At 47.3% G+C, this 27,881-nt stretch overlaps 2 protein-coding genes across 2 annotated transcripts in view; one reads left to right on the forward strand and one right to left on the reverse strand.

The window, feature by feature from the left end:
* LOC8034576 (SHC-transforming protein 3) overlaps positions 1 to 20,930 on the reverse strand; it is an 84,309-nt gene extending 63,379 nt beyond the window's left edge. The window contains exon 1 of the mRNA XM_040213403.3: positions 20,550 to 20,930. The gene's annotated coding sequence lies outside the window, so the exon portion shown is untranslated. The remainder of the gene's footprint in view (positions 1 to 20,549) is intronic.
* A 258-nt stretch (positions 20,931 to 21,188) lies between these two features.
* On the forward strand, positions 21,189 to 26,829 carry LOC8034575 (tRNA-uridine aminocarboxypropyltransferase 2; the record flags this gene model as incomplete). Its single annotated transcript, XM_042288809.1, is given in 4 exon segments — positions 21,189 to 21,646; positions 21,733 to 21,823; positions 24,634 to 24,942; positions 26,701 to 26,829. Coding segments are annotated over 4 exon segments (621 nt in total), but the record flags the coding sequence as incomplete, so codon positions are not given.
* Between the last annotated feature and the right edge of the window lie 1,052 nt (positions 26,830 to 27,881).

Here is a 27,881-nt window from a genome sequence, read left to right on the forward strand (position 1 = left end):
TTTTGTTACGGTTTTGCCTGAATCAAACCTACTTCAGTTTCGCCAACACGATTTACCATCAAATCGAAGGGTGCCCTATGGGAAGTCCTATTTCTGTTACCGTAGCAAACTTAATGATGGAGCACGTCGAAACACGGGTGCTAAACTCAGTACCCTTTCCGGTGAAAATGTACTGTAGGTACGTAGATGACACTTTTGTAATTTTGAAAAGAATTAACCTAGATGCTTTCCACGTGGCGCTGAACAGCGTACACCACGCCATTCAGTTCACGTACGAAACAGAGACAGATAATGTGTTGCCTTTTTTGGATGTGTTGGTACGCCGGGCCAGTAATGGCAGTGTGGAAACGACGGTGTACCGTAAGCAGTGTGACACCGGAAATTTTTTGTCCTTTGACTCGCATCACCCGACCGAACACAAACGGTCCGTTGTAAGAACCTTTTTATCACGTTGTGATGCAGTGTGCTCTAACAAGCAGCTACGGTTGCAAGAGGTAGAAAATGTGGTTGGTGCGTTAGAGCGGCGCCATTATCCGAGGACGTTTATTAACGATACGCAGAGGCGAATGCAGAAGGGAAGGGGGAGTGAGTCACGAGTGCGGGCAACGTCTATTGTATCTATTCCCTATGTCCAGGGCGTGTCAGATGCTGTTCGGAGAGCTTTGCGCCCGCTGGGCGTACAAACTGTTTTTAAACCACATTATACCTTAGCGAATGTGTTCCCGAAACCGAAGGACCGTACCTCTGCAGACGGTCAGAGGGGGGTCGTATACAAAGTGCAGTGCGGGGATTGTGACGCGACCTACATCGGCGAAACGGGCAGAAAGAGGGCAACGAGATTGAAAGAACACCAAAGGGACGTTGCCAAGGCCACCCATGCCACGCGGTCCAAGACGGAACTTGTCGAACACTGCTGGACGACAGGACACAGTTTCGACCTGGACAATGCGACGACGCTGGCCCGAGAACAAAGGTGGGGGCAAAGAAAATTCGTCGAGTCCTGGTTCATTCGCCGTGACTCATCGGTGTGCAACACCAACCGTGGCCCCCTGCCGGACGTTTACGGGGACGTGTGTGATAAGTAGACTGGTCGACCTCACCTCATTTGTGTCAGTGTATACTGAAGATGCCACCTGCATAGGTGGCGAAACGTCTGTACCATTTGTTATTAATTTGTTATGTTAAGTCGGAGTAAACCTTTTCAATCATGAATTCACCCGGCTTTTGGAACATTTTTGCATGAGGATAGATCCGGCACTTAACGTCGCTTCGTCGATTGTTAGTATTTTTTACATTAAACTGTGCCCCGCGCTCTATTGTAGAAGATGACATGACCATGCCCATAAGGCCTGTTGGCATGTGCACAGGCCTTGTGTTGAGTAAACACCGAGCGTGGGGAAAACAAACGGGTCTAAGCGCCCCCTATAGTTCGATCTCCTGCCCAATAGCGCCGTTCACGTGTCGTCAGCTACACTTATTAGGGAGTTTTCGCAGAACCGTTTTGGCCGTCCCGCAACGCTCTCCGCAACGATACCCGGAACTCTAACAGTCGAGGCCATGGGCGCGCAGGCGCAGTAGCGGCTTCTTCGTTGCGGAGGGCTTAGCGGAGGGAGAAACGCGGTCTACGAGAACTCCCTATCGTCTGCCACGGGCAACAACAGTTTTGACGGTGCGATACAAATCTGGCGAACGCGCGCTTAGCGCAAAATTCAGCGCTAACTATAGACGATTGCAAGCTGGGCGACTGGCCGGCGCCATGTCTCTGCTCGAGCAGGCACCCTATTGAAAATTCCATCAAGCTACGTAATTTGGGACACTGACTGCCAGTCGGCAGCCTTGGTGGAACGAGATGGACCATCAGACGTCATCTGATGGTCCATCAGATGACGTCTGACTGCCACTGCCAAGGGAATTTCATCAAGAAGGGCAGCATTTATAGAAGAGTAAAGCTATACGCACTCATAAATATCGCCAAATGCTCGATAAAACAAAAAGTTCGAGAAAAAAAAAACGAAAAAAAAAAAAAAGCATGACTACCGCGGATCGAACCCGCGACCACTTGCGTACAAACCGGACACCGTAACCGCTATGCTACGCAGTTTCTTAGAAAACTAGATTTCACCATCCGTTTTATACGAGATGCTTCGGTTGCAAATGCAGTTAAGCCGTCAGCATGTTATGCAAAGTACTCGTACATCACTCGCCGTACTTCAGTTCTACTCACCTGCCATGTAGAATACTTTCGCGTCGTAGAACGATCCTTTTGTTCGCGCATCACCGGCCCAGTAGACCTGGTACACCTCGTCGTCTTCAACTACACCGCTAAAGTCCCTTACATCGTCGGAACTCACAACAGGCTGGGTCTTGTCGAGTAGAAATTCTACTAAGACATAAGACGTTGTAGAGCCCGGGCAGGATCGACAGGTTGGAGCAAGCGGGCAAACAAAACGAGTCGAGAGCGATCGTTCATGAAAGTTCGGCGAAGCCTCTTTGGGCGAAGCGAAGTGTCGTGTTCGGCCTGTTCGGCGCTTCGGCGGGTTTCTGATCAAGGTTGTCGGTCGGTTGCGTGTCATATCTCTAACGTCAGCGGTTTTATGGGCTCACGTCCCGAAATCGTTTTCTCGTGCATAGATTACTTTTCGTATTCATAGATTTGACGAAATAGTGGTATCCGAACGAACTTTACGTCCTTTGACCGTACGTCTGTCTGCACGTCAAAACTTTTCGACGTACAGTCAGAGACAGTCGATGTACAGTCAGAATCGCCACCAAGACATCCTGATGGCATTTCGCGGCGGCCGACTGCCACCAGGAAACCATCAGAAAGCCGACAAGCGGGGTCTGACTGGAGTTTGACTGTCGGTCAGAGTAACTTGTTGGCCAATCAGACATGCTTGACGTACAGTCAGGCACAGTCAGCGGTCCACTAGAAAACATTGACTGCCAAACAGGATTACATTGATAGATTTTTCCTTCGGGCACGCCCGTGCGATTACGTGCTTGCCAAAGCTACGTTCACCCGCGCGTTGCACGCGCTTGCACGCACGGGGCACCACTTGTGGCGCCATGCTTGCAATTGTCTATAGGGAGTATTCACTGGCGGCCATAGCTGTGTGCGCGAATGCTGAGCGCGTGCTGACGGCGAGCTTCCACAGTTCTTTTGCAACGAGTGTTCCTCACCGTCAAGAGTGTCGGTCTTAGCAGCCTATTGATGTGAGCTCGTTCTGAGCATGCGCTCTAAACAGCACCCATAAATGTGGCGTCCAGTGAATACTCCCTATAGATACGACGCATTATGCGAAACGCTGACGAGAAGGACGCACCATACTTCTGCGGGGCGGTACACTCCGCGAATGACCTTTCGACCGTCGAGTAAATGAAGCCGCTTTCCGAATGCCAACACATCGTAGAAAACGAGTCTACGGACACTGAAGCGCGTTCCTTTTCAGTATGACGTCACGTTTGTCGCACAAAAACTCTCATAAATTAAGAGACACTAAAAACATACGTGAACGGATGAAGCAAACGTGCATTCTATGATCACGTCCGCAGCCAACAACCCGTCGTTTGTACGTGAGCAAGAGGGTCGTGATCCCTGGCCTATAAAAACACGAAAAAAAAAAAAAACACATACAAAAAAAAACTGGGTTTATTTGTTGCGTAAGTTCACAGCTTGCAACGGGAGCACCGCTTCAAAACCCGAGCTCGTCATTCTCAACGTTCGAGGCGGCTACTACGACGTTGTTTTTTTTTTTTTTTTCTTATTTCCTTTTAGGCTCGCAAACCCCGACGCAACCAACGCACACACGCACGAGGAAAAAAAATAAAAAGAAAACGCGTCCCACAAAGCAAGGCGCACCCAATTGATGCCCACGTGGCTCTAAGGCCCGCCGGTCACTGCTCCAACCGTTACAGAAGTAGACGCCCACGGCGAAATCGTGAGGAAGCCGCGCAGAAAGAAAAAAGGGAGCAAACGGAACACGACAGAAACAAAAACCGAGAGTCGCTGCTGCGCCGATCGTTGTCGTCGTCATCGGCTACGCGGTCATCTCATTATCGGTCCTCAGCCAATCAGAGCGGGGCATGAGTCGATACGAGCGCGGAGTGACCAATCACGGAGCAAGATATCACGAAGATTATATGTAGACTGGTGGCAAACATCTACAGTCACTGTCAGCTTAAAAAACGATGGGCGAGTGGGAGGGGCCTATCTCACGCCCCCTATACCATAATGACATCTTTTATAAACAACCAATCCACGCTTCCGGCATTTTCTCTCCGAATGGGTTAGTTATGGATTCGTGCATGTTGGCGATCATCAATCAACTCTGGATGATCGATTAATAGGACACGCGCGTAGGCCTGAACGGGTAACAAAAGCGGAAGTACGCTCTCGATCGCTAACAAACCGGGAGTGGGAAGATCCTATTTCCAGCGAACGCGTTCCGACGCTTATCACCGCGGGGCGAGAGATGCCGAGTCACTACCGCACGCGCAGTCTGATATTCCGCGGAAGAGAGGTACAGCGCGTGCTCAAAACCATGGACAAAGCCTGGCAGATCGCCACCAGACGCGGCCGCCGAAAGTGAAAAGGTAGAGCGGCAGACAACGGATAAGAGGAGAGCCACGTGATGGGCGCCCCGCTGCGGCGAGACGCCGAGACACACTTCTCCCGAGCGATGGAATGTCCGCTAGTGCTTCTCGCGTTCCACGGGCTACCGCTTCTTCTCTTGTCGGGTTTGAAAACCATGTTTCGGGTCCTCGTCGCTGCAAAAGCTATGCGCTGACGACCAGGTTTCCCGAGAAATGCTCTGTGGTACCAAATCCTCGCGCTCCAAATCTGCGAGCGGGCACTCTATGGCTCCGTCGACGAACTGCCACGTTTTGGGAGTACAGAGGAGGCTATGTCAAAAGACAGCCCGGTAGACGAAGATGGCAGAAGACGATTAATAGAATGGTCCGTATACGGAGGTCGTGTTCAGGGTTGGAACTCATGAAATGTACTTGGGAGCAGCCACGGGAGCAGCTGAAACAGCTTTTTTGGAGCCAGGGTGGGAGCAGCTACAACGACATTCTGGAGCAGGCTAGGAGCAGCTCAGATCAGTTTTCATTGCACTTCAGCTTGTGTATTAGTCAAGCGCGGGAGCAATTTCGATTGTGCTTAGCAGCACAGAGATGAACATGACTGGTTGGGACCTAGGTAGATGGGATAACAGTACAACAGATGCGAAAACTTGAAACTTTGTGAGCCAGTACCATATGTTTCTGAAGGTAGCGTTCTTGATATTTTCTGAGTGACTTTCAGCTGCTCAAAATACAAACTAGCTTAACAAGAATAAAAAACAAAAAAACAAAAAAAAAAACAAGTACCATATGTTTCTGAAGGTAGTGTTCTTGATATTTTCTGAGTGGCTTTCAGCTGCTCAAAATACAAACTATAGCACTGGTTATCGCACAACCCACACGTGCTGGACATAGTAATTATATGTGCGAACCACGTGACGTGCGTAAGCAACGGACTAGCAGTTGCGCGGTAGAATAGGGCAACGAATTTCAAGTTTATCCGATAGTGCAACTCAATATCGAAGCAGCAGACTACGATTAACGGACGTTTCGTACTGGAAGCGATAAGCAGGAGCAAGGTTAACAAACGCCAAGCAGATCTACCGCTCGCTTGAGAGCTGTTGGCCTTCTTAGAATGGATGCTTGGGCGAGTTGGATATTCATATTGTAGGAGAAGCGCTAAAGTAAACTCACTCACACTCATACTCACACCAGAAAAACGGTCACTCACGTCGCGCTGACTTACAACTCACACTGTATTGTCGTCTTCTTTCTTTTTCTTTTACCCGTGTTAAACTTCCTCGTTCTCTTTTGTACAAACAAATAGCAATATCTATCGCACATTACCTTCGAGAGTCAAGGTATAACAATTCTTTTTTCAGTAAGCGTTATGGATGGACTGCTAACACAGGTGTCACTCCTTTTTACGATGTTGGCTGCCTCTATTATTTCACGTGTTACTTGGTGATGGTTCTTTCCAGTTACGGTGCTATTTTCGAAGTCCGCTGTGCACCCACGGTCACGGCAGTGAATGCCCAAACGTCCTGAGTTCGTTAATCGGGTGTTGTTGTTATGTTCCCTTAATCTGTCATTTATACATCTTCCAGTTTGTCCTATGTACTGTTTGCCGCATGACAGGAAAAAAAATCAATCACTCCCTCTGAGCAAGGGGTTCTATGCTTTCTAGTGCAGTCGGTATTAGTTTTTGGTATGGCGTTAAAAGTTAACGCCATACCAAAAACTAATACCGGCCTTTTTTGTCGTTGATTGGTTCACTGATCATGAAACACGTACGAAAGCATGACGAACACCATGACATCAGGACCGGAAGCACCCCCCCCCCCCCCCCTACACTTTTCTGCACCGGTGTAGGAGGTGCGGGTACATCGAACGAAGCTAGTGTAAAGCCAGCTATTCAAAGCGGCGATTTTCATCATCCGGGCAAGCAAACGGCTTCAATGCGCCCGACAATAGACACAGTTCTGAAACGATGATCACCGAATCCTAGATCGTTACGGGGAACAACGCCATTTCCCGTTTTTCCTTTCTTTTTTTTTTTTTTTTTTTGTTAGTTGCAGCCAGAGCAGACGGACAACCGGACCGACACCATGTGCTACTTGGTTGGCTGGTTATCGGAGGAAGCAGACGTGTGGGCACGCCGGCCGGAACAGGAAATGACGTCACGCCGCCGGCTGGCGCAGCAGCCCGGCTCGACCAATCACGGGGCAGGATGTTCCCACACGCGGATGCCCGGCCGCGACGTTGCCAGCTAAACCACTTCCCCCGAGCGCGGATGTACTGACGCGAGGGGCTGCGTCGCTGGCCGGCGCCTGGCGATGCGTATATACGAGCATTTACAAGGCTTTACCTTAGTCGCTACGCAGGGCTCTGACCTTAGCCACTACCACATCGCGGACACGAGAGGAAAGGCCCGTTGACACACTTGCGTCTGCTTACGACCGAGTTTTTGGGATCTCTCACGACGAAACAACGCACCATGGCGCCATCTATGAAGTGACCCCACGGTTTACTAGAGTCAAGGCTTTTCGGGATTTAAGAGATGAAATGTACGTACCATCTATGAGAAATGGTCGTTTATAACATTGTCAAAAGTTAAAAAAAAAAAAAAAACTGCGCTATAAATAAAATAAAAAATATACGGAAATGTTTTCCAAGGGTATTCTATAGATGGCGCCACCATGTTCTCTCGGCAAATAAATCCGAAAAAAAAAAAAAAAACACTTGCCGGTAAATTTTACGTTCATACGGATTTATCCGAAAAACTTGGAATTGCGAAGTCGCAACAATGAAATGCTGAAATAAAAAGACACGTCGGACATGCCATTTCAGTTTCCCTTGGAATCTTGAACTAAAAGACAAACGCGGTTTGTGTTTTAGCTCGTTAAGGATTTTTCGGAAAAGGGGTCTTTATTAAATAAAGTCCGCATTTCTATAAAAAACGCGGACTTCATTTAATTTTTCTTAAAATCGGGAACGTCGTAAAATAAATTCCTAATTTCAGAAAAGTCGGAATCTAACAAAAATAAACTCCGAAAATACTCTCCGAATTTCACGAGAAATGAACTCTAAAAACACGATATCCTATATATAGGTGTGTATTTTCCGGCGTTTATTAATGAGAAAAATCGGCGGATGTTTTTCAGTGTTTTTTTTAATATACCGGTGTATTTCGGTTGGACGACTCGTGACGAGGCCATACTCGGTGATTATCGGTAAAAAAATAAAATGGACACGGACATTTTAGTGTTTCGATGGAACATCTATTTTTACACTCGGTTATTAACAACCGATGTGTTTTTTTTTTGTTTTGTTTTTTTCTTCGGTTTTAACCGATTTTGTATTTCCATCACCGGCGCATGTTCATCGGCGTTTTTCGGTTAAAGCCGGAAAGTGCACATCCTAAATATACGACCGCAAGTGTTCCCGGTTTAGCCAACAGATGGCGCCAGGGTGGTCTCGCACCTTGTCGCAAGCAGTCACCAGTAGTCATATAAGCAGTTGCAAGGCACCTGAGCACACTCAAACGCAAATGGTCAACTGTTTGAGTCAGCCTTAGAAAGATGGATGAAGCTGAACCCTTTGAATCAGGCGGCGGCTCGCGCCACCTAGCCAGTTTATTTTTTTCTCAACATTTACTTTACGTAGAGTTATAGATCTAGATACTTTATTCTTAAAAGATATATGCGATCCGTACGACGCAGGCACCTCTATGCAACAAGGTGCGCCCACCTTCCGCCCTACGGGTCGCCCGGAAGGGAATTAAAGAAAAAATGTTCATCCTTCCCTCGCCCTATAGGCTTACTCCACCTTCCCCGAGTCTCTTTTCCCCTCAAACTTTTGTCTTTACTGTGGTAACCTTGAGCTTTCGGAAAGCATGTTTTTGCGTAAAAACAAACGAAAAAAAAAAAAAAAAACTCTTTTTTATTGGAGGTTACTACAAAGTAACAGGCGCGTGATGTTTTCTAAAATCTTTCCAAGGTTTTGCGGCACAATATTGTTTTTATACAACCACGTCTCATCGGTGCTTTCAGGTAGCGCATCCCGACCTGGGCGCGTCCGAATTTCGGAAGTAATTCGCGGCGCGTCCGCTTGGGAGACAGAAGTTGGCATTCCTGAAACCTTTTCCACCGTATATGTTTCGCGTCAAAATGGCCGATTAAAGCCAAAATAGAACAGTCGCAGCGGACGCTATCGAATGCGATACTCCCGAACCAATACAAGCAGCAGTGCAGTTCCCCAAGTGGCCGCTGCGGGAAAAATGGCGGCAGTGCGATCGCCATTAGCTCGGCTCTCGAGTACGGATCGGCACCACTTTTTCAGAGCAGGCTCTATGGCAGTTTCCCAACTGAGTGGTTCTAGTAACGTTAGTCAAACTCACGACTATTTTTCCAACTTTTCATCTAATACATGGAGATACAACATGAACGACAATGGCGACAAAGAGCATCTCTGTCTAAGACCCCATTTCATCTCTATTGGCTTTGTTTTCTTTCCTTCCCATGTTCTTAGTACCTTACGTTGTCTTTGTAAATATCCCTTAAAAACTAATATTCCGTCGTCCACATCATTATGTTCCCCAAGTTGCCTCGAATAGCATTGTCATAAGCCCCCTTTACACCTAAGAATGATAACCAAAGTGATCTACCTGCCATTTTCTGCTACCTCGATAGACTGTGTTAATGAAAACAAAATTGTCCTCCAACCTCCTCTCTTTTCGGAACCCATTTTATAGCTCTCCTAGCACATTCTCATTTCCTAGACATGCCTGTAATCTTACCTTGATAATCTGCATTGCCAACTGTTATGGGACGATAGTCACTCATGTCAGCTTTGTCACCCCTTCCCTTGTATATTAGACTCGTTCTGCTTAGCCTCCACCGTTCCGGGGCACTTCCCTTCATGATAATGCTACTTACTGCTTTCCTTAACGCTTCCTTAGATTTGGGTCCTAACTGTCTTATCAACTTTATTAATATACTATCTAGACCTGTTGATGTACCCGTTGGAACTCTCTGTTCCGCCCTCTCCCATTCGTTTTGTCCGATAGTCTCAACGTCAATACTTGAACTATCCCCCACTGCTGAGGCACATCCTATGTATCCTTGCTGCACGAACTTCTCTGTCATTAGTGCTGCTATATATTCCACTGTCTCATCCCCTTCAAGCTGAGTACCCTCAGGCATGACAATATACTGACTTTGTTTTATGAATTAGTGAATTCAAGTGGTTCCAAAACTTCCTGGCTGCCTTTCTATTTACGATTACGATTTACCCATTACGATCCCTCCCCCTGGATCACTTCATTAATCAAGCAGGATGCCTCCCGTCTACTTTTAATTAATCTATCCCACTTTTTGTCCACCTAATTTTCTGGTTCCCCATTGCACTTAGAATATCTGCGCCTTGTGGAAGCTTCTTGGCGTTTCCCTTTTGCATTCTTTACGTCATCACCCCACCAGCTCTTAGGTTTGCTTCTTCGTTTCCCCTTTCTTTTATTGCATACTTTAGACAGCTCTTGTTCGAATAGCTTAGTTAGTCCTATGCAACTCAAATCCGTTTGAGTATCCATTCAAATTATCTCTTCTATTTGCTTAACGACTACTTCCAACTGCTTCTTTGTCTAAAATGTTTTGTTTGTCTTGCTTTATCCCTGCTGTTTGTTTCCTGGTAAAGCTCAGCTTAATCCGTTTGTGACCACTACCGAGGCTTCTTGAACCATTTTCATCTATTTCCATTGTCTCTAGCCTGCTATGCAGTCCATTTGCCATTCCATTTGCATCAGTGCGTAATCAATCACAATCCTGTTTCGCACGTTGTTAGGTCAGTCGCACTTCTCACCGGTATTGCATAAACATAACTCGTGTCTTTATCATATCACCTGTTTTGCATGTTTCCTGTTGAACCTGTGTACCCACTCAGGTCCTCTAAATGGACCCCCATGTCCCCCAGTATAATTACTTCGTGGTGTTCTCCTAGTTCAATATTGTCTTTTGAAATACATTCTACCTTTTTACTATTCCCCTCTTTAGCATTTACTCCTGTCCAGAGGTACGCAAATCCAAGATAGACCAGGACCCCAGCTAAAGCCTCTTTTAGCGGGGGGCAGGGGAACAGAGTAAAGCTCCTGAACAGAGAACAGACTGGCGCCACCTAGCGGGAAGCGCTGGAACGCTTAAACTGCATATTTTTACGTGCAACTGTAAAACCATCAGTCTACTTGTATACGGATCACAAGAGTTTCGGAGCTACCCGGATAGACTGTGCCGTTGTGTTTCCCTGTGGTCGTAAGCGGCCAGACGCCCGCCCTTGCAAACGGCCACACCAATCGAACGCGAGTATGGGAACCAGACTTCACCAAAATACCAGAACGATCGCATCACTTTCACCAACACACAAGCTTGCGAGAAAGCGGAAAATGTGCGAAACAATTTCGAATCCAAGCAAATGAAAAAAAAAAAAAATTAAAAAAAAGGAGAAAGTTGCGGAATAGAAATGAAAGTTTATGTTCGCGCGCATGTATTGCGATTTGGCGAAAGTAACGATTCAAAACTCGGTCTCGAAACAAGGATGTTGTTACCACAAACAAAATTATATAAAAAAATATATATATATTGCCTTAAAGACGCACGCAAGTGCATTCCTTCCCTTCTTTCAAGTGCCAAAAAAAAAAAAGTCGGAGCTTAGGCGAGATGGTGAACCGTGGAGGTTTAAAAATGACGTAAAATACCTCAGACTGCGGTAAGGAAAGTGAACAACAACAACAAAAAGTTCAAAGATGATGTCCGTCCCTCTTTTCCTGTCTCTTAAACTTTTTTAATATATTTTTCCCCCGTCACTACAGCCTCGGGTGCTTTACATCAGGGTAGGCGGGAAGTTGCGTAGTCGACTTCAAAGAAGCCATTAGCCTCCTGACGTCTCTCTGGTAACTTGGGCAACTTCCAGTCGCAAGCGCTGGAAGTGGTGGCTGCAAGCATACAGCGGTAAGCGCGGCTGTATGCATAGCTCCGACCCTTTAAAACGATCCGAAGCAGGATGCCCTAAAGTAAGCGTGCTTTTTACATCATCACCGACAGCTTAAAAAAAAAAAATGCAGGGCGAAGATTATTATGTTTACACATCGAAATAATCGAATGGTTCTAGGGCCCAGTCAGAAGACAATTTCGTCGTCTTTTGCCCTAGCTCCTCAGACTTTTTCCGTCCCAAATTAATCATTAACTTCTAATTTCGAGATTACATTATTTCGGGAATGGTTGAGAGAAATTGTGGCAACATATTCAATGTTGCCACAAGAGAAAACACATAGCAATCCAAAAAAAAAAAACTTCCAGCCTTTCTACTCTGGCGAAGAAGGATGGCCAGCGGAGCTGTGCAATGGAAAGTAATGGCCGGCCGGAAGTCGGCAAGTCGGATGGATGGATGGATGGATGAATACGGCTGAGCCCTTTGGATCGGGCGGTAGCTTACGCCACCTAGCCATTTTGTTTTACCATTTAAGCTTAGAATATTTAAATGTGAAATCTATATTCACTCCGCAGTGCAAAGAAAGTGAGGCTATGAAACCCCCTTGCCATCAGTGAATAAGAAAATACCTAGTTTTCTCTCGATTTCTGCCACCATTCACTTAATCTTTGCTTGGTAATCTCTACAGTCTTGAAATCCACTCTCCCTTCGCTGTCTCTAAAACCCAATGACTTTATTAAATCTATGTTGTCTTCGGTAGGCATAGGGTGAAGCCCTTTACAGTAGAGTATCAAGTGCTCAGCCGTCTCGTCCTCCTCTCCACAAGCAATGCACACTGTATCAATTTCCTGGTACTTCACTCTGTATGTTCTGGTTCGCAGAACACCCGTTCTTGCCTCAAACAGCAATGAGCTTCCCCTAGAATTGTCATAAATGCTTTCTTTGGCAATAACTCTTTTGTTTAATCTATAGCTTTCCAGAGCAGTCTTTGTCTGCATTCCCTCTAGCCACCGATCTCTTTCTGTGGCCTTAACTTTCTTCTTAACTGAGACTTGCTCTTCCGTATCTTCGCTATAGCCCAAAAACTTTCCTCTTAATTTCCTAGTGCGCTGTCTCCACTTTGTGTCTACACTCCTCATGTATAAATAGCTGAAAACCTTTCGTGCCCATTGCTCCCCATCCATTAGCCTCAACCTATCCTCAAATTCTACCTTGCTCACCGCTTCCCTGCTCTCAAATGATGCCCATCCCATGTCTCCTTGTACTCCCTGGTTTGGCGTTTTGCAATGCGCCCCCAAAGCCAGTCTACCTACTCCGCGCTGTTTTATTTCTAGTTTCGCATGCACTTCGGATTTCATGCATAGCACTGCGTTTCCAAAAGTCAAGCCAGGCACCATGACCCCTTTCCAAATCTCTCTCACCACCTCATACCTGTTGTAATTCCAAAGTGCTCTATTTTTCATTACAGCTGCATTTCTGTTGCCCTTACCTATTATATACTTTTCATGGTCTCTGAGATATTCTGCACCATCACATATCCATACTCCTAGATACTTGTATTTACTAGCTCTCTCAACTGTAATATTCTGTATATTCAGCCTCTCAACTTCATCCTCGTTAAAAATCATGACTGCCGATTTTTCGCTACTGAATTCTAAACCTAATTCCTCTCCTTCCCTACCACAGATGCTCATTAATTCCTGCAACTCTGTCCTGTTGTTAGCCATTAGTACAATATCATCCGCATACATCAATCCCGGTAAGGATTGCTGAATTTTTTGGCCTAGCTTACTGTAAGAAAGGTTGAACCCAAGCCCACTCTTCTCTAGTCTATCCTCCAATCCTCTCAGATACAACATAAACAGCAAAGGCGATAACGGGCACCCCTGCCTAAGGCCTCGTCTTATCTCTATTTTTCCTGTCGCCTTTCCTTCCCATGTTATAATCACCTTGTTATCTTTGTAAATGTTCCTTAATAGTGCTGTTAGTCCTTCATCTAGGTTTAAGTTCTCCATTATGTCCCACAGGTTTCTTTGGTTCACATTGTCATAGGCACCCTTGATATCCAGAAATGCCAGCCAGAGCTGTCTGTTTTCTTTTTGCGCTATTTCTATACACTGTGTTAGAGAAAATAAGTTGTCCTCCAACCTTCTTTGTTTTCGAAACCCGTTCTGTAACTCGCCCAGTATGCCCTCGCAATCTACCCATTCCTCCAGTCTGTTCTTTATAATCTGCATTACCAACCTGTAAATAACCGGTGTCACGGTTATAGGACGATAATTTCTAATATCAGACTTATCTCCCTTTCCCTTATATATCATACTCATCCTACTAAGCCTCCATTCATCTGGAATATTTCCTTTTGTTATCATGGTACTCACTACCTCCCTTAGTTTTGCCTTAGATTTAGGACCCAAATTCTTCACCAGCTTGATAGGGATACCATCTGTGCCTGTCGACGTGCCACTAGGGACTCTTCGTTCCGCCTTTTCCCATTCTCTTTGTCCAAAATCCGCGATGTCACAAACTGGACTGCTACTTCCTTCGGTTCTCCTATCTTCCACATGTACCCGTTCCCGAAATTTCTCCTCCATCACTGCTCCTATATATTGTATCGCATCATCTCCCTCTAATTGATCTCCCTGATGCGAGAGTATGAACCTCAGAGTGGAAAGGCTGCCGCCATCTATGAGCGTCGGCGGCAACCAGATTCGTGGCTTGCCGCCGTCGCTCATAGATGGCGGTAGGTGTCCAGAGTTCGGTGTCTTCATTTCTTTCTGGGGGACACGATCCTGGGGAAACTAGCCCTGAACAGCTCCGCTGTAAAGGTTCTGAATATGTAGAGCGTCACCTGAGTCCTTCTGCGTGTGCCGTGGCTTCGACACTTGCTTAGCTGTGTAACACACGATCGACGCAGTCTTGTACAGGTTACAATAAATAAATAAAAAGAAAACGATTGGAATTACTTTTTGTTAAAAAGTATTCAATTAGATAACTGGATTACTTGATGTCAAAAAGTAATCGGCCGTTACTTGAAAAAGGAACCGTTACTTCTCCGATGATCACCGGACTAAAAAAAAGTACTTATATTTTGAATCCACCAATTTCGGTAGATGGATGGATGGATGTTAACGGCTATAACCTTTGTAACGGGCGGTAGCTTGCGCCACCTAGCCTAAAGCGCGAAACACATGTACGACGAAACCGTCCGATCCGACGTCCGACCGCGCAATACGACGGTCGGAGGCGAGGGTTTTCAACGCTCTCCGATGCTACGAAAACCCTCTCCCCTCAAGGTCATTCCGGCACTCCGCACGTCGGATCGGAAGGTTTCGTCGTACATGTGTTTCGCGCTTAAAGGGGTACTCCGCCGATTTTTGAGCTACCTCAACTAACTATATGTTCTGACTCCCCGGCCTTTACCCTTTCTGGTATGCTATTTAGTATCGTGAAATTCATAATAGTTATTGCGAAATCGGCAAATGAAAATCATGCAAAAACAAACATTCAAATACACCCGCCCTTTTCAGGGCCGTGACGTCATTGGAAGGTCAGCTTTCCAGTCGGGCGAGCAGTCTAAAAAATAGAATATGCCAATCGTTTGTTCCGTGCTGCAGCGCGGGGACTGGAGCGAGCTTCCAAAGCATTCATTTGACACCATGAAACTGCTTCGAATCAGTTGGGAACAACTTCTACAGTCCAAAGAGTGAACCTCTGCACTTCCACTGACGTCACTTTTTCATTGTTGCCAGTAGAGACTTTCAGTTTGAAAAACACGGTGAGGACCAAAATTGTAAATTCAATAACTTCGTGAAAAAAATATTATTTTGACCTAATATTCGGGATACTATTTTGGCGATGTTGTTCGGCAAGTTTAGAAAAATTTCAAGCAAATCGGGGGCCATGAAGAAATCGGCGGAGTTCCCCTTTAAGAGTCTAGAAAGAACCCAGTCCTCCCGTCGGAGATTCGGCTCGAAGATTCCTTGGTATGACACTCGTATACAAAGGACGCCATTAGAAATGGGAGGAGAAAAAGTAAAGCTTACCAGTAATTTTAGTGCTTTTAAAAATAATCGGGGTTACCATTGCAATTACTTCCTAATAAATGAAATCCCATCATTACAAAATTACCTCACCAGTAATTTGATTACTTGTAATCAGTACCATACAAGTTCGGTTCCAGCGTAAAACAAAAACAACAAAAAAAGAGAGACGTTCTCTTCTTCACTTGTCTCTGTCCCTTCTACTTTTAAGTTTCTGTTTCTACCCCAGTCTCGGGTTAAGTTCCATCATGGTAAATATCCACCAGCTCGCCTGCACTTTAACCGTTTTTTCAAAAAAAGAAAGTTTTAGCTCGAATTACGACTGCTTTTTCCTGCACGGTCTAAATTCCAGCTTCATCCGCGGACAATTATCCACGTGTTTGTTGCAACGCAAGATGGAATTTTCACCCCAAGAACCGTAGTAAAAAGAGGTACGGCTCCTCGCGGATCTTTATTGATTTGCCCCTTTATGTTGCGAATTAAGATTTGTGTAGGGGCATTTTAGATTATGTATATGTTACCTTATCAAAACGTACACGTTTCAAGCGCCTAAAGCATCGCTTCTGCCTCTGACAACCAAATCTTGTAAGAACTACTTCGCGCGGCGTAGGAACATTGAGCAAAACGTCTCTTTTTTTCGTGAGGTGAAAACAGTCAATTACGCGGAAACGTCGACGTTGTCAACTCTTGTGAAGCCGCGTCATTGACGTGAATCCACACCAAAACTATCCATAGTCGGTGACAGGCTAAAGGAGCCATGAAACGATTTTACAGCCCAGCTCTTAGGCGCTCGTTTCCGACTTGAGCGGCGTCGCCGTCGGCGTAACCGCACGTTGCATTATGGGACGTTTCCCATAATGACGTCACACGTGATGCCACGAGGGCAAAATTTCCCCGCTTAATTTGTCGGGAAAATTTTCCCGCCAAATTTATCGGAAAACTTTTTACCGCTAAAAATTTTCCCGATAAATTTTACCCTCTTGACATCGCACGTGACGTCACGTGTGAACCCACTCAACCACGTCACGAGAGTAAAACTTTTCGCTAAATTTAGCGGGAAAAATTTCCGCCAAAATTAGCGGGAAATTTTTACCTTCGTGACGTCACACGTGACCCTCCCCTCCGTACCCTCCCCACCTCCTTGCCAAGAGCTGCGCTTTTAATCGGCATTACAGAGAATTGTAAACGTCTTTCATTTTTCCTACTTTCGCTAAATATCTAGGATCACTCCCTGACCTTCACAGCTGAATAAACTTGCCTTGGTTTTTCTTTCTAGGCAATGGCAGTCGCCAAAAAAATTTTCGAAAAATATGAGCATCGTTCATCCCCTCAACTCGGAGCCGGAACAAGCGTCCATGTGGCCAGGTGCCTATCCTATGCCGCCAGCGTTAATCACAACCACGCGCTGGGGCTGGCAATGAAGAGAACGCGCGCTGAGCTCCGAGCATTGTTAGAGTTGGGCTATTCTCATGACCGCAGCGCTTGGAGACGAGCCACTACCCGAATGTTCGCCCAGGCCTTAATTGTTCCGAGCCCAAGTCGAGTGCTCACGCAGTTCTCGTGATCAATCGGTGAGTCGCACTCGATTGTCGTCAGGTGGGTGGTTTCGATCCCCCAGTTACGTCATCGAGCTTAGCGAAGGCAAGAAATAGTGACGAAAATAATCCCTGGAAAAGGGGAACAAGAGGGACAAAGGACCAACATAAATCTGCTGGTCCTTTGTCCCTCTTGTTCCCCTTCTCCGGGGATTATTTTCGTCATTCTTGTCCAGCTCGCTTGCACCTTTGCATTTAGTTGCATTATAATTATAAAGAAATAGTCCCCTTTTATCCTCGCGACAAAGGAGCTTCTAATTCCGTGGCGGTCTGTGCGAGTATACTTGGGCCAGACCGGTGGCGTCGCTGCGTTTCCATAGGAGCTAAATCTTTTTCTTTCTTTACTTTTTCCTCAGGTAAGTTCGCTCTTTGCAAATTTTACAAAAAAAAAAAAAAAAAAAAAAATCACCATCTGTGGGCAACGCTGCACAAAGTCGTAGCGCGATATGTTAAGAAACCTAATTTTCCGGTCGATTTAAAGAGCCTGCCGTCTCCTTGTTTCACCCTGTATATATATATTACCACGATATTATTGGAATTTTCAGAAAATCACGGGTCCATATCACATGAACGAATGAAGTTTTTCTGCACGCCGCTCCGCGGCGGCAGTGTGCGGTAGGCTGTAGTAGGGAGGCTGTAGTGAGGGCGGGCGCAACTCAAAACCTGGAGAGCGTTTGTAATTTAATGGCGGCGCCTGAGGGAGAGGATAAAGTGAACTCTAGTTCACTTTAGAGAGGATTCGATGGATGGATGGATGGATGTTAATGGCTGTTCCCTTTGTAACGGGCGGTAGCTTGCGCCACCTAGCCTAAGTCTAAAAAGACAAAAACGTGATTCCTCCCGCCCTTTTAAGACCAATTTTTCTCCCCCTAACTATCACCAGGCAGTGTGGGATATCACCAGGATGACCTTTGGGGGATCGGGCAAAAAAACTAAAAAACATCACCCCCCTGCCTCCTCCCCCCGGCGAGGGAGTCACCAATTTTCCTCTGGTCAAACCTTTTCGGCGTTACCCCAGCACCGGACCCACTGGGAGACAGGGTTGAGACTTTGGGCCGGAGCCACGCGGGAGGGAGTCCCAATTTTCCTCTGTCCCGCCTGTTCCCAGCTGTGCTAGTTAGTTGTCCATCATTTAATTTTCCCTAGATAATTTCCACCAATCTGAGAAAGGAAATGCTCCAGTGTTGCCTGCACGAGAGCAGGCGCCCGCTCTGTTGCAACTCTGTTGCTCCATGCGTCTTTCCTCCTCTCGCCTCCCATTGCAAGCAACGGGCGCCTTGGCGCAGCCTATCTCGCTTCCTTCTCGCTCCGAGAATTGCAAACGTCGAGCGGAGAAAGCAAAGTTGCCAGACAAGCAGCAACGTCCAAGATGGCGGAATTTACCATTTTTCGCGTTAAAAAAATACTTAACCCATCGCAACAAAACTGGTGGCTATGGAAAAGTAATCATTTATACCTTGTATAAATTATTCAAGCACCTTAATGGGCTCTTATGACCTGAGTTAGGAAATAAAACGACCCTTTGCCCCATAGACTCCCAGCAAAATTTAGCAATTAAATGGCGTCCATGTCCCGTGATCCCCGATCTAGCAGTTGCACCCACCCTCACTTGAGCCTCCCTAGGCTGTAGCTCGTGACAAAAATGCTAACCCACCTGGCCCACCCGAGAATGCCGCTTGGCGGCCGCCGCTTATTCGCTAAAGTGTATTTCGATGAAAGGTCGGCGTTTGCTAAAACGTCGTTCGACTAACTGAGTGCTGCCATAAATGTTAACGAGAAAGGAGGAAAACAACAAAAATATGTTCTCCTGTCCTAGCTCTTTTTTGTTTATTTCAAAAAGTGCTCGTGCTGTCCTTCGCGTCAGGCCATGGCACGATCGTCTTTTCTCCAACGCAGTGTATGTGACTCGGTTAATTTCTTAGTCGTATGTACGTCGGACTGCCGCAACTTCGAGAATGACGGCAGGTCGCGTGGCTCCACCTACGAGACACCGCAGCAACTAAGACGCCGCCCCACAATTTTTGAGACCTCTGGGCGGCTACCGGGCTACAGGACAAGACAGACTCGACGGCTGAGGGGGCTCGACGTACGGGGAAGCAACAAAACAAAAAACAAACAAAAAAAAAACGATCGTTCCATTTCTATTTTGGACCCAACGTGGGGCTTTTTTCGGATCACACGAGCGGCTGAAACGCACATACTACGTTAGAGAATTCCCTCTACTTCATTCGGAGCTTCGCGAGCGAGCTTCCAAGAAGTTCCCGGTTAGTTCCGGTACCGTCGGTATGCTTCAACACACGCAAAAAGAGCAGAAAAAAAAAAATAGACTAGAAACCCTCGCGTGCCGCGTAGTAGAGCGGTAATCACTGTGCCGGCTGAGCACGACGTCTTGCCCTCCCTCGCTTCCAGCAGGCACGAACTGCTATAATGTTTCCACCCACCGAAAGCGCGCACCGCTCACCCTGGGTATCCCCGTCAAAAATTGCAGGCCCCAACCCGTGCATTAGCAGGAGCACAGCAGAAGAGCGCCCTCCAAGATTGACGAGTGCTTCGCTCAACATTCCGCGCGTCAGAATGCGAGCCCATCAAAGTTCTCGCGTTCCAAAGCACAATCATCCCCCAAGCTATGCATCGACGTAAAAAGAAAAAAAAAGAACGACGTCGCTTCGGGCGCGGAAGCGAATGAATCATCTTTAAAAACGCTTCTCATGTTCCACTGCCAGCACGACGACGAGAAAAGAGAAACGCTTCTTGGCAGTTGAATCATCGCTCGATGATGAGATCGTCGGCGAGCGGTATCGGAGGAAATTTCAACGCGCCAACTTCCGGAGTTTGTTCCCACATTCGATAAACGTCGAGGGTCTCGGGCGTTATCCGGCGGAGCCGTAGAATTGAGAAGCATAAAAGCATATTCCACAAATCGAGAGCGATAGGCGACAAAAAGCAGGCTCCTGGCCGGTACCTTCTTGAGCGATCATACGCATAGTGCGCGATTGACTTCGCACAGTGGGCAACACGGGCATTCCAGGCTGCACATTCATAAACCCCGGAATAGTGCATGCATACATACGCATCGTCTCAGCGCAAGAAAAGCAGCCAGCAAAGGCTACACGGATTCGTACCTTGTGCAACGGAAACACCTTTTCTTTTTGTACCTTTCGCGACCACCGTCAAACAACGTTCGACAGCGTGTTCGTTCTGCTTACGAGCGGACCAACGATGTACGGAGAGTCTACCGCGTGCATCGCGTAGTGACAGATGACAACTTTGAAGTGGAGACGGAGTTGCGCAAAAAGAAAACCACCGCGAAAATCTGCCGCGGTGTCTCGCGCGAGCAGCTCGAGTGTGCGGGGAGTTTTTTGCTCACCAGATCGTTTGGAGGCGCGGGCACCCAGCAAGTCGGCACTCCTATCTTGATCTCCAGCCTCTTTTTTTTTTTTCGCTCTCTTCTTTCGCAGCGTTCAACACTCGGGGTCACAGACTGTCAGTCATGGTAGGCCTCACCCTTGCAACGCCACAAAACTTGTCCACCACCAGCACAAAGAAAGCGACTTCTTGCGCGGAAACTTGTCATGCGACTCCGTGCCTGTGACCAGTTCGGGGTAAGCGCTCCGGGCGCCCTGCTGTAATAGCGTTACGAAACCAGCTACCGTATACCTGTTTTACACACGAAAAACAAATCGCAAAAAAAACTTGGCAGCAACCGCACCAACTCAGGGGATCGCCTCCTCCATCTCTCCAGAAAACATCAGAGCAAAAACTCAAAATAAATCCAGACGACAAATCTGAACCGATAGTTTCGTAGCCAGTCAGGGAGTTTCGCATTCGTTAAAAAAAACAACAAAATTAATGTTCTAGAAATTACTACATATATATAATAATAATCTTTAAATATAATATAAAAAAGTTCATTCTAAGAACTTGAATCTTGGCATAAATATAAATAGATAAATAATGGTATAGGTGGTAGCTTGCGTTACCTAGCGGAGAAAGTGTATCTTTGGTTAGATTATCTATCTTGCCAATATCGCGTGCTGTCGCACGTCTCTAGATCTTCTCCAACAATCTTCTAACCTTCGTTTCGTTCCATTAATTGTTTCCTTCGGTCTTTTAATTTCGCCAGAAAAACCCAAAAACCCAGCAGCGCTCCCCATCTGGTTCCCTTTCTACTCCATTATGGTGTCTGGTACACGATAACTCCATCAAGAACTGTGATCAAGATGGCTGCGCCCGTGTGTTGAGACAGGACGAGTTTGGGTGGCTGGCGTCACTAATCGTTAACCGCCCACTCAGTTAATTTATTTCAATCATCAGCCGTGATGAGGTTGTGACCAACGTTTGTGACCACTCACGCTGATATCGGTGAGCGCTCATGACCAGTGAAGATGAATCCGAGGTCCTCAGCGACCTCAGCAACATATTGGCAGACCCTCCGGCGAAACGGGCTCTATGCAACAAGTGCAGGTAACGCCCGATCGTCAGCCAAACATCAATGTACCGCCGTTCAAACGAAAGCAAACTAAACTTCTCGTGTTTTCGCCAACTCCAAGGCGACCGCCAGCGGTGTGCTGGTGTTCGTCCCTGCCCGAGACACCGGTTCCTGTTTCAAGCAAGGTCTTCATCTTGCAGCATCCTGGAGAGGTATGTGACGCATTAAAGAAGGGAGGGGGGGGGGGGGGGGGGAGGGGGAGGGGGGAGGGAGGGAGGGAGGTGGAGAGAGAGGGAGGGGGGGGGGAGAGAGAGTTGTAATTACGCCGAGCGCAAGTTTGTCTGCTTCTTTTTGTGGTGATGTCAGCATGCCAACCTCTGATTGAAGGACAGTGGGCAGACCTCAAAGCAAGCTGCCTTGAGGTCTACCCACTATCCTTCAATTTGAGCCAATCAGAGCTCGGCGTTCTCACGTCATCGCAACCCCTGCAGAAGAAGCGGACGAACTTGCGCTTAGCATTTTCAGAATGAGAACGGCAGACAGCCGCTTTCCGATGACCAACCTCTAGTTCGCGCATGTTGCCTTCCGCTGTGCTTTGGCTGCGCATGCGTGCTCGAGGCTGACGGGACGCCGAAGTGTTACCGTAGGCAACGTTGCTCAGAATTCAGGGAAGCTTCTCCCACCTCTTTCCACTTTAGCAGAGTGAGCGCTGGAGAGGAGTCGCCTCCTCACCAGCATTTGCTCTGCTAAAGTGGAGAGAGGTGGGAAGGGCTTCCACTGTGCTCTTAAAGGGCAGCTCCGCTCAATTCCGAAAATTTCGGGATAATGAGCTGTTTCACATTAAAAAGTATTAATAAAGGACACTGCATCATTTGCTTTGCGAAAAATAGGATATATATTGTTAAATCTTACTTTAAACATGAGCCGGAATCGAAACTTCGGCTTCGTCTGGCAACAGTTGCCTCGGGTTGCCAAAAACACGGCTATCATGTGGTACGAGATGTCACGCGATCCTCTACGCAACAAGGGGCGGGATCGGGGTAACCCGGCGGGCCACAGTTGGGGCAGGTGTGTGCCAGGCGCCAGTGTCTGCACCGCACCCTTCACCACGCTTTGGTGTCTACGACATTTGACGACATCTGCACAACTGCGGCATGTCTGCACACGTAGTGTGAACGAAACTCTGAGAGACAATAATCACGTACAGTAAGACGACAACGGCAGTTGTGACGCGGGAGACGGCAGTGACGGCGGGACGGCCAAACCGCTCTCAAGAAGTGCGCTGCGTAGGCGCGTTACGCCAATCACGTGGACACCGCTGAGCGCTGAGGACAGGTTGCCGACGTCACCCATTACGCTTCCCCGAAGAAGTAAAAACAAACAAAAAGGTGCAACGGTAATGACGTTTAGCTCAATGTTGGCTACGCCAGTGCCGCAGCTTTGGAATCGTTGTTGGTTGCACCTCAGTTCTCCCGCTGGAGTCAGTCGATTTCGGTAACTTGGTGCGTTGCAAAGGTTGTCAGACCGTTTAGGAAACATTTAGAAAGAACTAGGTCATAATATTTGACATGTGGTCTCCCTGGGTGATACTGAAGAGATTGTTTTCTCAAATACAAAAATGGAGCGGAGTTGCCCTTTAACCTGCCTCCCGTCGTTCGACACTCGTTTTTTTTTTTTGAACGGTTGTTATGGTAACTGCAGTGAATTCTACGGAATGCACATGTTTTGATGCACAGCATCTAGGTGGCACTTCACCGTACTCCATATAAATTTTAAAACGAAAATATAATGGCGCTTCAGACGACACAAGGTGGAATGAAGAGGGTAAAGGGGGTACCTCCCTCTGCAGGAGTTCTACAACAGAGCTAATCTAGTAACATTGATAGAAGGTAACAAGTTTGCACTGGAGGCGGGACAACTGGAGCACTTGCCTGCCATTTTTTATCCCTCCATGACAATAGCAAATATGAGCAGGGGCAGATGCAGGAATTTCTAGAAGGGGGGGGTGGGGTCAGGTGTTGGTCAGCATACCATATGTTTAGAAAACCGCTCCCCCCCCTGCCCCCCTCTTCCATTTCCACGCCCTAAATTTTTACACATGCAAAAATCAAGAGGGGCATCAGGACATCCGGACCCCCCCCCCCTCTAAACCCGCCCCTGAATATGAGCTGCTGGATGTTGCTCGTCGTGGTTTGCCTCGAGGCTACGGTGTTTTTGAAACATCACTCGTGCGAGCAAAGAAACAAATTCGCACAGACCACCACCCCGCGACACCGGGTGTTCAGCGTCGAGAGCTTCTTAATTTTAGCAACAATCTTTTCCCTTTGGCACCGAAATCTGTTTCGAGCCTTTTATTTTTTTTAGACATCTTCAGTATCTGTCTGAGGCATACAAACTAAACAAAATTGAATGTGGGATCTTAGCCGATTACAATTTTTACCATTTTAATGAATGTTGAAGTTACAAGGCATAAATTGACCCTAGTTCAGGTGAGACTAAACCTTAGACAGGGACGGAAAAGGAAGACACATAGAAAGAGGGGCAAAGCAAACCACAGACGGCTTGTTAAACACAATATGGTTTCAAAAGCGCAAAAAACATGGAGGGGAACGACCAAATGACATAGGGCAGTGGCATAGCCAGGATTGGTTTTTGAGGGGGGGGGGGGGGTGATGAGGTGGCTGGGATGTTCATGATTTGGGGTGCGAAGAGGGGGAGAGACGGAGGGGGATCAAAATGCATGTCTATTTATAGGGTTGGCTGGATTTCGGGGGGGGGGGGGGGGGGGGGGGGGGGGGTTGAAGCCTCATAAGCCTCTCCCCTTGCTACGCCACTGACACAGGGCGAGCACTGTATAACAAATACTAACTAGCCCAGTTCTCAACCTTATAGACAGTTTGTGTTGTCCCTCTTTTCTGTGTATTTCTTTTCCCTCCCCGTCTCAGGCGCAGTCATGTCAAGTATTGACCAGCTTGCTTGTAACAACCTTGGGCGGTTGCACTTCATCTTCCCGACTCCCTAGGTGAAACGAAACCTCCGCACGGCTCCCATGCTCGAAGCTGCTCTGGACAGCGAACACTGCGTCGTCTTGAGGGGCCGTCGCTTCTCCAGGGAGCGTCACGGGGCCCTGAATGCAATGCTAGATGGCGATGAAGGACCTTCCTTAGGGGACACGCTGGTCCTGTACCCTGGCCCCAACGCCGAGCCCCTAGAGGACCTCCCTACTGTTAGAGAACGGGGCCGCGGCTACAACCTGGTCTTGCTCGACGGGACTTGGTCCCAGGCAAGGTCACTCTTCCACAATAGCCCCCACCTCCATAGGCTAAGACAGGTGAGCTTACTGCATACCCCACACTGTACCAAAAGTGTGGAACAAGGAAAAATAGAGAAAAATTGGGAATATTTGTAACGAGCGTGGAGCGTGTTGGTGTGTACCAGGCAAAAAGTGAAAGCCGTTTACTCTGCACTGAATTGGAGCGTTTACTGCGCTCCAATTCAGCGTTACCCTGTAACGCTGAATTGAAGCGCAGCTCTTGAGTAGGACGAGGGAAGGGTACTGAGGGGAGGGTAGACCCCTCCTCCTCCTCCTTCTCCTCCCCTCATTCTTTGATATGCTCTGGGGGGGGGGGGGGGGGGGGGTCACCTGACCTCGGGGGGGGGGGGGGGGGCACGTGACCTCGGGGAGGGGGCCACATGACCTTGGGGGGTCATGTGACCTTGGGAGGGGTCACGTGACTTCGGGGGTGACCTTGGTTATGCCGACGGTGACGCCGCTCAAGCCGGAAACGGGCACCTAAGAGCTGCGCTCTAAGAAAACAGAACTTACTCAATCACACTTGCTTGGAGAATACATCGGACAAACGTTAAGCATTCCCTAGAAGTTGGCGGGTACTAAAGAAGAAGGCATCCGATTGCCACACACCACTGTCGCTGCAACGAATGTGTGCCCAAGTTTGAGGAGGCACACATGCTCAAGCACCATTCTCAAAGATTGGGAGGGAGGCGATTGAGTTGTTTGCCATTAAGAACCCTATGGTCAATGTTTGATCTCCCTTGTTGGCCTCTTCCGAGAGAGAAATGGGGTTCCTAGACAGGGAACTTTCCGGTTTTGCCTAGTGACCTTAAAAGGCAATTACTTCCGAGGCTGTCGGTTCTCCTTTTCATACCCTTCCCCTTTCTCCTGTCCCAAATTCTGCCCTTTGCCTTTCCCCCTCTCCCCCTTTCCCTAAGGAGCGTGCGAAACCGGGAATTGTACATGGAAATAGACGTCGTTGCAAGTTGAAAGAGTGTGCCTGTCTGTGTTTAGTCTCGTCCGTTTTATTCTTTCCACTACTAGATGAAAAATGGGGAGCAAGAGAAAAGGTGAACAGGGAGATGGGGGAAAGAATAGGAAACTAGGGGAAGTGCAGGACAAGCATAAGTAGAAAAACTTTACAACTAGGGAAATGTGGGGATAGGGAAACAAGGAGAAATGGGGACATCGAGGAAATGGGGAACATGGCAAAAGGAGCGAATGAGGGAAAAGGAAAGACAATGTAAAAGGGAGAAAGAGAAAATTGTAAGGCTAAAAAGAGGCTGAAGGGGACGGTGCGAGAGAGTGGTTATACTTGGTTTGATCGAGGGTCACAAGTGCAGTTAAAAGCTGGAGATACAGAAACACTTGTGTCCAGACTAAAAGTGCAAGCTCACCCTACTCTCTTTGCTCTCCATTGGATTAGCTGGCAATAACATATGAAAGGAGAGACTATTAGCACCTTGACAATGCGATTTCAGCACTGCTTGGTTGGTACCATCAGCTCGTAAATTTGACTGTGCTCCGGCTCGTGGGAGCATGACAAACCTGTTGGACAGTTGCATTTAGATCGAAAGTGATGTCACAATGTTGCTGTAGCGTTGTCAGAATATTTATCAATAAGAGCAAAAATGGTAAACTGAAATGAAAAGAAGACTAGTTGCATTGACATTGTGAATATTAAAAGTTTCATGGTCTCCCAACTATTGTAAGATTATAAAAGATGGCAGGTGAAGTCTCTCAAACTGTGAGCCTAGTAATTAATAAAACTAACCGTCTTTCTTTGTTTGCTTCCAGGTTCAAATTAACCCCAATCGGACGAGCAGCTACGTCATTCGCACCCAACCGACGCGGGAGTGTCTGTCTACAGTCGAGACGGTCGCCTATGCCCTTTCAGTGCTCGAGGAAAATCCTCAGCTTCAGGAGGTAAGCATCTGTTTCCTCACACTTTGCTTCTCCAACATTACTGCGCTATAATCTATTCCAATACGACATCTGCAGGAGAAGTTCAGCCTCCAGTTGCATTCAGATCGAAAGTGTCGTCGCAGTGTTGCTCATTGCCGCTGTGCTTTTGATGCTCGTGAGCTGAAGTGCTATTGAAGGTAGCAAAATCTATTGCTGGAAACCGAGGTTCTACTGCAGACCTTATGTTACACTTCAAGTCAGACAGGTTTTTCAGTGTAACTCGCATTACAGAAACCCCTGGGGCGGCTTGCTAGAATCAGCGTCTCGGCCAAGACTGTGTGAAAGAAAGCACTGCCAAAGCTAGCGCATGAGCGGTGCGTAATGTGAAGTTGAGTCTTAAGCGTTCGCATGCCCCAGGCTGGGTAGGCTTTCTTTCGCACAGTCCAAGCTAAGACGCTCTCTCTAGCAAGCCGGCCGAGGAGATGCTGGGATATTTCAATTGAAGTGTATTTCGGAACAACTGCAAGGGGGACAGAGACTGGAGGCATAAATACCTGACAAAAGTCTCTTTTTTCCCCTTTACAGTCCGTACATCCAGTACACAACAGACAAGCAAAACATTCCGATCTACCATATATACATACCACAAACACCGAGGTAGCACCTACCCCACTTCCGCTGTTTAGCCAAATTGTTAGAAACCAGGATGGCAGCCAATAAGAGGCTTCGAATGCAGGGTGCACGAAATCAGAGGAAGCACATTTCTTTTCACGTAATACCCTCGGCATTGGTGCTGGCAGTCTGGAGGCCGCCACAACGGGGTGATTATTTCTGGCTGATGCCGGTGCTTTTGAGGGACGGTGTTTAATGTATAACTTGCCAAACTCCCTAAGTGTGGGAAATGTTAATAATGGGCACTGGCACGAAGTGGGCACTTCTGCGGTACTTTATGTAGTTGTACAGAAAACAAAATAGAGATTATATTTAGTTTTGTACAAATCGTAAGGTAAACAACAGCCTTAAAGAGAGCAAAGACATTTACGATCGTTAAGGTGGCTAAAAATAGATGTTGC

Source organism: Ixodes scapularis, unplaced genomic scaffold, assembly GCF_016920785.2.
Source record: "Ixodes scapularis isolate PalLabHiFi unplaced genomic scaffold, ASM1692078v2 PGA_scaffold11__112_contigs__length_91849675, whole genome shotgun sequence".
NCBI lineage: Eukaryota > Metazoa > Arthropoda > Arachnida > Ixodida > Ixodidae > Ixodes > Ixodes scapularis.